General features: G+C 34.7%; 1 protein-coding gene across 4 annotated transcripts in view; it reads right to left on the reverse strand.

The window, feature by feature from the left end:
• The window catches only part of LOC106665019 (tyrosine-protein phosphatase non-receptor type 13-like), a 326,390-nt gene that overhangs the window by 178,809 nt on the left and 133,250 nt on the right, over window positions 1-14,331 (reverse strand). The window contains exon 1 of one of the 4 annotated variants that reach the window (XM_014391146.2): window positions 2,382-2,558. The exons of the other annotated variants lie outside the window; for them this stretch is intronic. Coding sequence (XP_014246632.1) covers window positions 2,382-2,430 — 49 coding nt within the window. The 5' untranslated portion in view covers window positions 2,431-2,558. Of the gene's footprint in view, window positions 1-2,381; window positions 2,559-14,331 lie in introns of those variants that run through there. 4 annotated transcript variants of the gene reach the window in all.

Here is a 14,331-nt window from a genome sequence, read left to right on the forward strand (position 1 = left end):
TAAATTATTTCAATAAAGAACAAAACGACGCGGAAAAATTAAACCGAATCCCTGATCTTGAACTTATTGGTGATATCCTGACGGTTGATTCATCCTTTCTTCGAAAAATTAAAGATAAATTGCTTCGATTAATTATTTTTCAAAACGAAAAGAAACCGTGGGTACTAGGATTGTTGATGTTAGTTTTTTATACAGCCACAAACAAAAAGGAAATACTATTATCTCTGATGACACGTGAGCGAAAAAAAAAATGGAAGTCAAAGTAGGTTTCGTTTATATTTTACTCGGAGATCGTGAGATGCGGTCTGGTGTGTCATAGGTTTTAGAAAAACATTTTCTTCATCGTGCCAACGTTTCAATCTTTATTGAGAACATAACATCTTCAGGGCCTGGGATTTACAAGCATTGTTTAAATTTAACAAATACATGTTGGATGTGGAAAAAATAGAAGAATTTATATAATGCAAAAAAATATTTTTTATATCCAATCAAAGTATTTCTACCCACTCAAAATGTTTGTTTTCTGAATAATTGTGTACAATTTAACAGATACTTTGAGTGAGTAGAAATACTTTGATTGAATATAAAAAATAGTTTTGCATTGTATAAATTCACCTTTTTTTTCACATCCTACATGTATTTGTCAAACTTAAACGTATTTGTAAATCCCAAGTGCTGAAGATGATCTCAATAAAGATCGAAACGATGGCACGAAAAATAGAATGTTTTTCTAAATCCTACGTCACACCAGAACGAATCTCACGATCTCCGAATAATCACCAACGAACGGTCACTAATCACCACACATTTTTGCATTTTACTTTATTACTTAACTTGACTATTACTTAACATGTAAATAAGATGGCATCAAGTTAATCAGTTTCCAGAGTGAGTTCCAGGTCGCATTGGTGATTTGTTTTGTTTAGGTCTGTATATTATTGGCAACAATAGACAGATAATTTATTTTAGAAACACAAATAAAAGATGGAAGAATTTTTTGATTTTGGATTTATATAAACTCAAATCTCCACAAGTATGTATGTATATATATATATACATATATATATATATATATATATATATATATATATATATATAAACTCAAATATCCACAAGTATGTACATATGATTCAGTCATACTTGAAAATACCATGGTTTCTAATTGAAGAATGCAAAATCCTAGAAAAATCGACATTTATGATTTTGATGTGTTCAGATGAGACTGCGATAGGATGGACGAGGCAAGATCAACATCATTATTGTTTCCCCTTATCCTAATTTTAAGAAATGCGATTAAAATCTATACGAAAATTTTTACGGGTACAAAACTGATTTCAAAGAAAAAGTGGAAATCACATTTTAAATTGCAAACCTTTGGTCAGGAGGTACTTTTGAAGTAAAAAATCTAGTACATTTTATGGGTGTTTTTGATGCCATAATGGTCTCTTTATTTTAAAGAGAATGTTTTGACAACAATTTGTTATGTGTTAAATCTAGAAATTAGGAAAATTTGAGCAACTACCTAAAAGTAACCTTGTAATAAAAAACTAACTCATGGTTCAATTTATAACTTTTACCTTAGATCACCTCTGTCTATTACATTTCATTAGAAAATAATATTATATAGTCAACTTGGCCAACGGATAAATCTGATGGAACAAGTCTATTATTATTATATGTCATTTTTTTTAAAATATTTTTAATTATGGTTTAATTCAGAAGTATTGGGTTTTTAATTTCAAGATATAACCTAAGTTTTTCTTTTTGTTTATAACAATAAAATATTTAGGCAATCGATAATCTAGCATTATTATTTCACTTGTCGTGTTTACAGACGACAAAATATTAATTTTTAAAAGAAAGATAGATTTAAAAGTGTGTTCGGTCTTAAATAGTTTCTTTCACATTAATAATTTACTTTAGTAAACGACAGTTCACAACATAAATAATTTCTAAAGATCTAATTTTGACAATAACAACAACTGTTAACCTAATTTAACAGTGGCTTAATTTGTCACTCAATTTATAAAAGGTTTACTTAAACAACATTCATTTGTATGAAATATGATTTAACGCATAACCAAGATGCTAACCTACTTTAATAAATAGACCAGTATCTGCAGGAAGATAAAGTTTTGTATGAGCATACCCAGTTGTTTAACTTATAAAAATATAAAACGGTCAAACCGGGAAAGGAAATCGAAGAGTATGAGTTTAGGGGAAAAATGGTTATCTATGTTTCATTTTGGCATTGGGATCCACTTAGCCAAAGAGTGTCAACAAGAGTCGGGCAAGGAGTGAAAATGAGATTTTAGACCGTTTCAGCCGGCACCCCCGCGGATGGTAGTATTTTTATCAGATCCAACAGGTTGTCGACCTACCGTGGTGATGGGGTTGGAGGAAGCTCGCTGCGGACCTGAGGCAGATCATTTTCCCGTCTTGTTTTCCCACCTGACGCCGGGACGACTCAAGCACGCACACTGGGCACTTTTAGCGATCTCTCTGCAGAAACTTTACCACGACCATCACACGTCGGCGAACGTTAGAAGACTGACGGAATGGAAAGGTATGCGGTCCACCGGCGCCCCCCTTCCACGGCTGTGCCCCCCGGCCTAAAAAGCACTTTCTGCCGGTTCCGTCTCGCCGGTCACAACGGACGAGTCACAGCAGACCGGGCACCGAACACCTTCTTCATCCTTTTACGTCCCATCCGAGAAGATTCTCGTGAAAACGCTTTTAATTCTTTTCTGACGAAAGGAAAAACAGGCTCAAACCTTTGCAGTGAATGGACGATTTGTCACGGTGATTTTTAAAATCGCAGCAAGACTGATTTCTAGGGCGACGCTACTATCTATCGCCTCTCGATTGCATTTTTGATAAACCAAACATGGTAAACCGTTAAAGAGCTCACTCTGCACATCTTGACAAAATACTCCATATTTATTTTTAACAATGGTCTTGTAGCTAAATTTTGGAAACATCGACCATTTTTGTTAATCTATTCGTCATATTAACACTGTCGCGATTATATCGATGTTTTATTGGGCTGTGACGGGTTGGGGTAAGTGGAAAGTTTATCGCAGAAGTTCGGATAATTTATTTACAAAAGGTAGAGGTCGTTGTGGAGGGTGTATTGGAACATAATAGTAAATCCTGACTATGGTTCTGTGGACTTTGGATCAGAAGAACTGATGTCGTTGGATATTGCGCGAATCTAATGACGTTCCGACAAATGACTCAAACAGCATTAAACACAAGCAGTATTAAAAATATTTACTGAAAACTATATTTGTAGTGATTTTGGATTTGAATATACATAAGTTCAAAATTGCACTTATATATGCATACGTATGCACACAAATGAACAAAGTTGAACGTATAACTTCTCGCAGTTCACAGGTAATTCTCGCTTTTGTAATTGGAAATAAATTGCGGACAGACCTCGAGAATCAGTCACCCCGGGTGTTGGCAATCCAGGGGTAGACCTCGGTCTACCGTCCAGGCGCCGAGGTTGGGACCAGGTGCTGCGTACAGCTAGGTCAAATCAGCACTCAACCCGTGAAATTCCCAGATCCAAAACGCTCCCTCTCTAAAGACATTCTTTCTTATTTACCATTCACTCAATTAGGGTGGTGGAGTACTCGATATTCCACCATCACCATTAACACATATTTTATAACTAACCTAGTTTAGGGTCGATGTGACTCAATATTCGGCCATCACCATCTCACATTACACACTCGCGTTAATAAATACATTTACTCTCAACATTAACAACAAACGTTAGGAACACAAAACTATTATTGCTAGATACAATAATTCAACCCTGTATCCTCTAAACATCGGAACTGTGGACGCACATACTCGCTCAAATTATCGTTAAATCTAAGATTGAAAATCATTAAATATTGACTTAACTACTGTAATTTGTAGAATCTGTACCCATGCAAGAGGTTTTTTAATCGACTGACTCATTTAAATTGGGCATAATTTAGGCATCTTTAACCCCATTGGTTGATTGGTAGGTTAGACATTATTTAAAGAGTTTATTACAATTATATGCAATTTGTTTATACGACAACCCAATATTTATTACTTACTAAGCCTTATTTACACAAACAACTAACATTAAATGCGAGATTTAAGGTCGCCTGTAGTACGCAAAACATCCTAGCTTGCAAAAGAGTCGCAGTTTGAACGGTTCTAGTATATGAAGGCTGATTGCAATCCCTGGGCAGAGAAAGTTTGTCTGAAGTTATAAAAGTTGTACTTTAACCTCGGCGGCACTTAAAAGGAACCAAAACCTCAGATTTACGAAAAGACGATAATTCTGTGTAAACAGAGAGACGCCTACATTATGAACCCTCAACCAAGGTCAAGGTACAACGCTCACTAATGAACCACTTCGAGCACTTAACACGTCTAGGCAAACAACTAAACTAGATGGGATGTTAAAGCAAAAACATAAAAAACTGAGGGGGAATGGGTAGACAAAAAGTGGGGCAAAAGACAAGTAAGGTAGATAAATGACAACAATTACAAATTAAGGTTTTAACCATATACCTTATATATGCCCAATTTGAAAAAATTGAAGTGGCACTGGGATTGCTATTGCTGCTGGTGCTGCATACATACATACATCAAGAAGAACACACCGTGGTGCACCAAAGTCCCAGTTTTTTCAAGCGAAAAAATAATTACCCTACATCTTCAAAAGCGAATCCGCCTTTTCAAGGTAAACATTTTTCATTTATTTTCCGGAAGTGATCTTTCTCAAATATTTTTTTCGGTTATTTTTATTTTTTTATGATTATTTATTTCAACTACGTGGTTACAAGAACGCTCGGAGTCGCAGTGTTTTTGACAAAAAGGCCAGCTGTATGCTGGGTGTACATACATAGGAAATTAATTTATCTTTATGTAAGGTTGAAAAGTCAAAGTGTCACGAGCGGGATTCGAACCCACGACCTTAATTAATCCAATTAATTGAAAGACGTTATTTGATCAATCGGACCACGAAATATGTATTTAATAAATAAAACGAACTACACCTTCACTGACAGTTCTCCGTGGCCACTTCATATGTCGCCGAGAACCGAATCCTAATTACACGACATTTGAAAAAAGGAAGGGAAAATTCAAAAGGTGGGTTGAGATGGGAAATTGGTGTCCGAGTGGATCGATGTTACGACAGCTCAAGTGGTAGAGCAGCGGCGTATTGAGCCGAAGGTCGTGGGTTCGAATCCCGCTCATGACAGTGACTTTTTTATCTCAACAAATACCTTACATAAAGATTAATTAATTTGAAAGAAGTTATCTGGTCAATCGGACCAAGAAATATAATGGATACATAGCAAAGTTTAAACAGGCTCTTAGGACGAAATGAATTATATCCTGATAAATTGATAAAAGTAAGGGGAAAAAAGAAAAAATAGCGATGGTGGGGTTATTTAAATGGAGTTAGTTGAGAGTTTATAAAAAACAAAGAAGCTCCTTAAATTCAATTTAATTCAATTAAATCAGTGTTTTGTTAAGTCTGTTATGACAAACAAATATGGGTTTTCAGTTGTATGTCACTTGANTTTTCTCTCTCTTTCTCAGTCATATACATATATACCTACCTTTCTTACACTCTTACCCTACTTTATCCCAATTTTTCTCTTGTCATCCAGTTTCTCTGTTTCCATCTCTTGTTTACTACATATTTATCGTTTCTTTTTGTACTAACAAACTGCGGAGCTACACTAGCCCGCAGGAGGAAGTGTTTTGGGATGTACAATGTGACCATAAAAGAACTACAACCACTGAAACCGGGCCTATTAATCAAGTTTCTTGATGAAATAGGACTCACCGATGTGCTTTAAGCAGAGCACAGGGGATACAATAGCTCTTAAAGGGCGCAGTATACCATACCCTGAATTATTACATCTATCTATCTATCTATCTATATCTCAACCAAGATCTTCCATAGAAAGAATAATTATTTATTAAGCTCAAATCATCATCAGCATGAACACTCGTACACTCGTGTACTGAGTCGAGTCTATTACTTTTCGCACTCCACTGGCAATTCCAGTTTTTGTAATTTAAGATAAATAACCGACAGGCCTGGAAATCGGGTAGTAGGGTAGTCCGGGGCAGACCTTGGTCTTTTCCGTCTAGCCACCGAGAAATTTTCAACAGCTAGGTCATTTCAGTTCACAACGCAATAAGTTCCTAAATCCATTGTTTCTTAAAAGCCATAAGCCATTGTTTCAACGATTTCTGATAAAATTAAAATAAAATAAAATTATGATAGACCCTTCCAAATAAAGATAGTAACACGAAACGTTGGGGAGAATAAAAATCCCGAAGAGGCTTATTATGTTACACAAATGGATCTAAAAATGGAATAGAGATTGGACATAGCAATACCACTAGGTTGCGCACCAACAGTTGTCAATGCTGAGATCCATTTAATAGATTTCTGTGCATAAAAATACCCAAAAAGGGACTATAGGCTGTACAGATTACATATTTTCATGCCAAGCAGCATTAATAACGTATCTCGAACTACTGGGAAAACGAATCTAAGTCTGATATGGTGCCAAGACAGGTGATAATTGAATGCAACCAACAGGTAGCCAACTGGCATAAGCAGGTGCAGCACTCATACCCTTTGGACGAGATCCGCAAATCGGCTCACCCCAAAGCTTGCCACAAGCAGAACAAACAGAAGGAATGGCTCACATTGGATGAATTCGGTAGGTGAACTACAATTAAATAAATTTCTCAACCAGGAAAAGAAAAATGTATCTTTCTCTCAGGAGGCAGAAATTAAAGAAAAATAATAGGCCTTTTATATTTGTATATATTTAATTACCACTTTAACAAATGGGAAAAAGTGAGACAGGACCGGGCGACTCTTTCATGAAAAAGCAAACACATCGGGAAACCAAAATTATGTTAAGTGACTGTTAAGTTTTAATGACAATTAAAGCATGACAATTGGCCAATGAAGAACGCATACAGTGAATTAAAAAAAGAAGATATTTTGAGTTTAACATGTCAGAAAAATAATAGGTTTATTCGCCTTATTTTTGTAACATTGTAGATGTTTCTGAAACTTGTCTCTAAGTCAGAGAGTGATCGTATACTTAAGTATAAATTCGTTCTGGTATCTCGCAGATGGCATTTGATCTTTCGCAGACAGTCGGGTCTGACAATGTTAAATGACGTCCCTGAACTTTGCCATCATTTTTCAAGATGATTAGTGCGCAAGGAAAAGTCGTCTTCCCTATTTTCGACCCGAGATGGAAAATGTCTATGTGACAAATAATAAAGTAATAAATGTTTCAGCTAGTAATTTTTCTGTAAAACCGACTTTACGTCATGTTTATGGTAAAAAACTTCAATTTCTTTAATGCATATCCATGGATGAATAATTATAATCAGTTAATAAAACAAACATATAACAAAACGTAGAAATGATAAATGATGGAGTGAGTGTGGTGTTCAATACTTTTTAAAAGGTAGTTCCTACTCACAGTAAGTTGTTTTGCAACGTCCGGATTTCGAGCCTTTTAGCTCATCATCAGGTTGAAGGACTTGTACAACCACGTCTCGACATGAATTGCAAAAGTGAACCGTTGATACCTCCGCCAACGCGACGTTCCAATTATCAGCTGATTTTTTTAATGACGCTCAATTTGAACGTGCGAAACGCGGAAATTATAACACAAATAAATATTAGAATAATAAATACTTAATATTACTATAAATTACTATAAAAATAATAACAATTAAAATGCGTGCAAGATTTCTTTTTTCAGAGGTTTTTGAGGCTGCCGGAGCGGAAAAATGAAATGGAAGAAAATACAAATTGCGGGGGAATAAACTGCAANATTGAGCGTCATTAAAAAAATCAGCTGATAATTGGAACGTCGCGTTGGCGGAGGTATCAGCGGTTCACTTTGGCAATTCATGTCGAGAGACGTGGTTGTAGAAGTCATTAAACCTGATGATGAGCAAAAAAGCTCGAAATCCGGATCGTTGCAAAACAACTTCCTGTGAGTAGGAACTATCCTTTTAAAAAGTATATAACAAAACGTACCTTAAAGGTTAAAATTTTCCAAATTAAGTTTAAATAATTTTTGACGACGTTTATAAATTCCCTGTGTATTATATACTTCTACGTTATAAGCTCTTAATCCTATTACGCCCCATAGTTGTGAAAACGTTTTGAATTCTAGACTTGAAAAACACAATAAACTCGAGCACAATGTTTAAAACGGTTTCCAGAACAATGTCAACTTTTGGACCATTGTAGAAACTTTAAACTTTTGTTTATAAACGCTTTTAATTAGTGCCATAAAACTAAACTGTGCGAGTAAGTCATTCAATATAATCAACAAAATTGCGTTAAAACGATTTATTTAAATAGATTTCACAATGGGCTATATTGCTTTTTATAGGTCTTTAATATAGGTTATAGGTTATAGGTTTGGCAGTTATCAGTAGGCCTATAATCGCTGTGTTAGTCTGTCCATTAGTCTGTCCAATAAAAACGGACAGATAACAACGGTATATACGACATAAGAAGAGAATGCATGGATATTTTACAGACAGGACGAAAAATAAACGACATATACAATGAATATATAAGATCGTGTAGGTACAATGACGGAAAATCAAACTACACAAAATCACGATCAATCAACAATAGAGACAAGATTATTTGAAAATCGTGAGATGCGGTCTGATGTGATGTAGGTGTTACAAAGACATTTTCTTTATCGTGACACATTTCGACCTTTTTTGAGATCATCTTCAGGACCCGTGTGTTGTCTGGATTTCAACAACAAGTTCTCTGATTGATAGCCGATGCAAGTTTCTTTTCATTGCTGGCGATGTCCTTTAGAATATTCTTTGCTTGGTGTCCATATGTAGTTGAAATCATGGAATCTCATGCTCTTAGTTCAGATTTTAACTACATATGGACTCCAAGCAAAGAGTATTCTAAAGGACATCGCCAGCAATGAAAAGAAACTTGCGCCGGCTTTAAAATTCAAATCATAAAGACAAATTAACAACAATTTAAATCATCAATTTTAAGGACAGACCGGGACGGTTACAAAGATGGAACAGTAAAAAAATCCTGACCTACTACTCCAAACACATTGACAAACAAAGATAACGCATTTCCACGCACCTTTTCAAGACTTTATAAACGAGACTTAAGTTCACAATAATCACACAGACACAAATGAAGTTGGCGAAATATCGATGCGCAACTGACAAACCAACCCAGCTACCACCTATACAAAGACCAAAATGATAGGCAACAACAAAATTACAGGTTTATCATCCCGCATACCGCACAGAGAAATTTCCCATTGTTATAAGCCAGTAAAAAAAAAAAGAAAAATATAAATCATTACGATTTGGTATTAAATAGATTGCAGATACAAACATAATCGGGCAGTAAAAGAGAGAAAGATAGTTTGGTAGAAAAATAGTTAGGTAATTAAGTAAATAGATAAAGAAAAAAGAAAGACAGATTAAGAGNTTGATGATCATTGTTTTATTTTGTTTTGATAAACTGTTTTAAAAGGTTCCTATTATCGCTTCTTGTCATGTCTCGATTTATCTTCTTTTTTTTAGTTAAATAATTTGAGTTTGCCGCATTAGTCATTCGGTATTCGGCCATCTTCAGGGAAGAATTCTGAACAGTTCCTGCACTCCGGTTTGAGTAGTTAACCAATCAGCGAACTCAACAACTTACCATTTTACTAACTCCATTTTAAATAACATATAATATATGGCCGTTTGAATTGGCTCTTTGAATTATTAAAATCACGTACATTGTGAACAATGAATTCATTTAGTTTCTAGAATATACGGTAAGTAAGAACATTAAGAATAATATTGCCAAAAAAATGGAAAATCGCTTTAGTAACATGCTAAAATTACAACGGCAGTGTCATTTTAACGATCTATTACAACTGGATTAGAAAAGGAAGTTTTATTGAAGAAGGTTTATCGGTTAGGTTAAACCGTTCATAGCAGGTTTCATGATTACCTCCATCAAATTAGGGTTCGTGCTATGATTTAAATATTTAAGAGAGTTAGATTAGATTTCTCGTTTTTATAGGAACTTGATTGTGTTGCTTATGCTAGTTTTATTATGGTAATTTGCATTCTATCCTTCATTTATGTACTGTCTATGAGGTTGAATTATTTGAATATTTACTTTTTATTAAAGATAAAAAGAACTGATTATCAACCGGCATTGCTATTGGGTTTTTTCTTTTCTTCTCCTTCTTCTACTTTAAATGTTGTTTTCTCCGAACTTTGTTATGGAGTGTTTTTAGTGGCGTGAAAGTAGTGTGTAAATATGAATTGGCTTGTGAATTTGCAAGTATTCCGTCTTTAAGTGTTATTTGTTTGTATACGTCTAGATTCTCCAGTACGGTAAGTTTTCGTCCGTTTTGTGAATTGTGTATAAATAAAATGGTACTTTTTATTTGTGCGGCGTTTGGTGAGCGTTAGCCAATGATTATTTGGAGATCGTGAGGTGCTGTCTGGTGTGACGTAGGTTTTAGAAAAACATTTTCTTTATCATGCCAACGTTTCGATATTTATTGAGATCATCTTCAGTGGTCAAAATGTTTGTTTTCTGTAAAGTTTTGTCATTCTTGTGGATGGTGTGCAATGTCAACACGACCGACAAGATTAACACATCTACACGAAAAACAAACACTTTGAGCCCTGAAGATGATCTCAATAAATATCCAAACGTTGGCATGATTAAGAAAATGTTTTTATAAAACCTACGTCACACCAGACCGCACCTCACGATCTTCAAATAATCACTACTTTTTATTGTACTTGGTTCATGATTGTGATATATCGTGTGGCGTAGTTTGATTGCCCGTCGTTGTCTCTGAAGGATTTGAGGTGTTATTTGTATCGATCTCTTCATTTTCATCCATTCTGACGAAGGTATGTGTCCCCGCTTGGAAATGTGATGCTATGAACAACATTACTTTTAGCGGGCCAGTTATTTCTATGTTTCTTTTTAGAATTTTACCTGCATTATTATCATTATTCTTTGGTGCTAGTTTTTAGTTCTATGAACAAATTCATTAGTATGTAGGCTTCTTTTCCTCTTTGTGTGAATATTGTCAATTGTGTTGTGTTACATTTTTGAATTATTTGCGGTTTTAAATGACCGAATTCCAATTCAGCATGGAATGAAACGACGGACGCGCAGACCATCTTCCAGAATCGACTTTGGAACAACTTTATCAAATTTGTAGTTTGTAATGTTTAAAATTTTACATCAACAGACTCCTAGCAATCTTATTGAGTATAAATTTTCTTATATCCTACAAGGCTTTCAATGTTTTCCGTCTTCATATTTTATAAAAATTAATTTATGATAGATTTTTTTATGAGAGCTGGCAGCCCGGTTGTACCGCTCGTTGATTATGTAAGCTTTTGTAACGCGCAGCAGAAGCGAAAACAAATTTCAAAGGCTAGACAATAACGTGCCCGGAAGGTTAAATTTTCGCCGCGCGTCCGTCGGAAGTCAAACAGAAGCGGTACGGAGAAAAACCGCAATTCTCAAACGAAATATTCATAAAGAAAATTCTCATCCTCTACGGACCGTTAATAAATAAAGTCATAAGTATTATACATAACCTGAGGTGGTACAGAACAAAACTTTATTCAACACTAAATTCAATTAAATACTCACTGTTTGTGCATACCTGCGTGTAAAACGTTTTTACATATTTAAAAATAAATGGGAAAACTTGGGGGGATCACCAAAGTGAGCTGCTATGGCCACAAAGGCTGAAATTGGATTAATCAAACCGTGCCATCGTTAACGACGCGAGTTAAAAGCAAATCTCTTAAAAATTCAAAATGAATTCAATACGAATATTTTAGAAAAATATAGCTTCCTCGCAAAGAAAACTATACATCTTTAGCTACAAATCACTCCTTCTTTTTTTCTACTTTTTAGTTGCAAATTTTAACATTTAGGCTTTCTTTCTTTCTCTCTCTCTTTCTCTTTCTTTCTTTCTTTTTCTCTCTCTTTCTCAGTCATATACATATATACCTACCTTTCTTACACTCTTACCCTACTTTATCCCAATTTTTCTCTTGTCATCCAGTTTCTCTGTTTTTCCATCTCTTGTTTACTACATATTTATCGTTTCTTTTTGTCCCACTCACCCTCCCACCACTCTCTCTCTCTCTCTCTCTCTCTCTCTCTCTCCCTCCCTCTCTCTCTCTCTCAGTCATATACATATATACCTACTTCTCTTACTCTCTTACTAATTTTTCTCTTGTCATCCTGTTTCCCTCTTTTCACTACATATTTATCTTTTTCTATTTCAAACTAACAATTTCTTTCGGTATTTGTTTATTTTCTATTTATCTTTCTCTCTTTTTTATGACGAATTTTTGCGTGGATCTCCTTTACAAGTAAACAGTTTCATGTATGACTGTAAATGAAAACTAGTCCCACAAACAAAAATAATTTAATTAAAAACAAAAGAAAAATCGGCAGTGACAATAAACGAGAATGGTAAACGTTTAAAACAGTTTATCAAAACAAAATAGAACGATGATCACTATGTCATACGTTACTCCCAGCCCTTTATAATTTATTTTGAAAGAAAAAAATTTGTTTCCGACATAGTTGAGCAAAACCCCAATCTCCTTCTTCCTTTCGTGCCTCAGCCAGTACTGTTGAACCCTCCGGTTGGGGATTAGCTCCCGGTCTCTATCCATGTATACATCTAATCTCTCTTACCCTCTTATCCTACTACATCCCAAGTTTCTCTTGTTAGCCTGTTTTTCGGTTTCGCTGTCTTAAGAAAATGGTAGTTTGAGGTAGAAACAGAAGAATATATATTTTTCTTTTTCTATCTCAACCTAGCATTTCCTTTTGCGAGTTTTTATATTTCTTTTTATCAATCTCTCTTCTTATATATATAATAATAATAATACTTTATTGCAAAAAAGAAAAGTTATAAACATTACATAGTATATAATTTAAAGTAAAATTCGGCTTGGAGGGTCCGTCTGCAGGAGGTCGATTTTCATTTAACTTAAATTTTTGGTAGACACAGAGAAAAATGTATAAATGAAAAAAATTTAAAAAAAATTGATCCATAAATAAATATTACAATTGATAATTTAATTTTTAATAATTACATTAATTACTAGCATACATTATGAACAATAATTTTTGTTCTTCGTTTAATTTACAATAATATAGATATATAAATTATTTGGGCCAGCAATTTAGAATGACAAGGCTTTAAAATATTCAAAAATTAAATTCTAAAATTAACTCTTGGCGATAGTGCCGGGCGTGGCGCGCATATTTGATTAAATTTTTGTAATCATTAAGCAGTAAGTCAATAACCTGTGTCACATTCAAGTTAGAAAAATTTAGATGCAGAAGCACTATGAATGCAGAAATGCACTATGTCTTCTTTAACCTGGTCATTGCATAATGAACAAATTACATTTTCTCTAGCCCGAAAAGCTGCACCATTGAGATAAAGGAGGTTTCTCTGATTTTGAATAGCCACCTTAACTCGACCAATGACAAACCTTTAGACCTGTCCTTAGATAGGTTAAACATATTAAAATCATCTTGTTCAACATGATATTATGTTATTGACAGGACAACATATTAAAATCATCTCACACATATACATACTCTCTCTCTCTCTCTCTCTCTCTCTCTCTCTCTTTACCCCCTCTCCCCTATATTTCTCTCTCTCCCTCCTCTCTTTCTCTCACTCTCACTCTCACTCTCTCTCTCTCTCTCTCTCTCTCTCTCACTCTCTCTCTCTCTATACCCCCTCTCTAATTGATATCTTTTCTATTACAATTCATTATTCTATTGGCTTACAACAATGTGAAATTTCTCTGTGCCGTCTGAGGGGGTGATGAACCTGTTATTTTGTCACTACCGATAATTTTGGTCTGTCTATAGGTGGCACATAGCCGGGTTGGTCTGTCAGATGCGTATCGGCATTTCGCTATCTTCATTTGTGTCTGCGTGTTCTTTGTTTGTCGACGTCTTTGGTGGATCAAGTCTGGGTTTTTTATTGTTCCACATTTGTGACTGCTGCTGGCTGTCATTTTTCTTTTAAATTTGTGTTTTGTATGATGTAAACAATGGATATTATATTTGCCTTTATGAATTGTTTAATGTTCTACATTTGTATATTTCCGAGTTTGCAAGTATGTTCATTTTTCGTCGTTTTTATGTCGTGTTGATGCTTACCATGCCTGCCTGTATTGTTGAGGATTGTTTTCTGT

Source organism: Cimex lectularius, unplaced genomic scaffold (assembly GCF_000648675.2).
Source record: "Cimex lectularius strain Harlan isolate CLEC.00 unplaced genomic scaffold, Clec_2.1 scaffold138, whole genome shotgun sequence".
NCBI classification, from domain to species: domain Eukaryota; kingdom Metazoa; phylum Arthropoda; class Insecta; order Hemiptera; family Cimicidae; genus Cimex; species Cimex lectularius.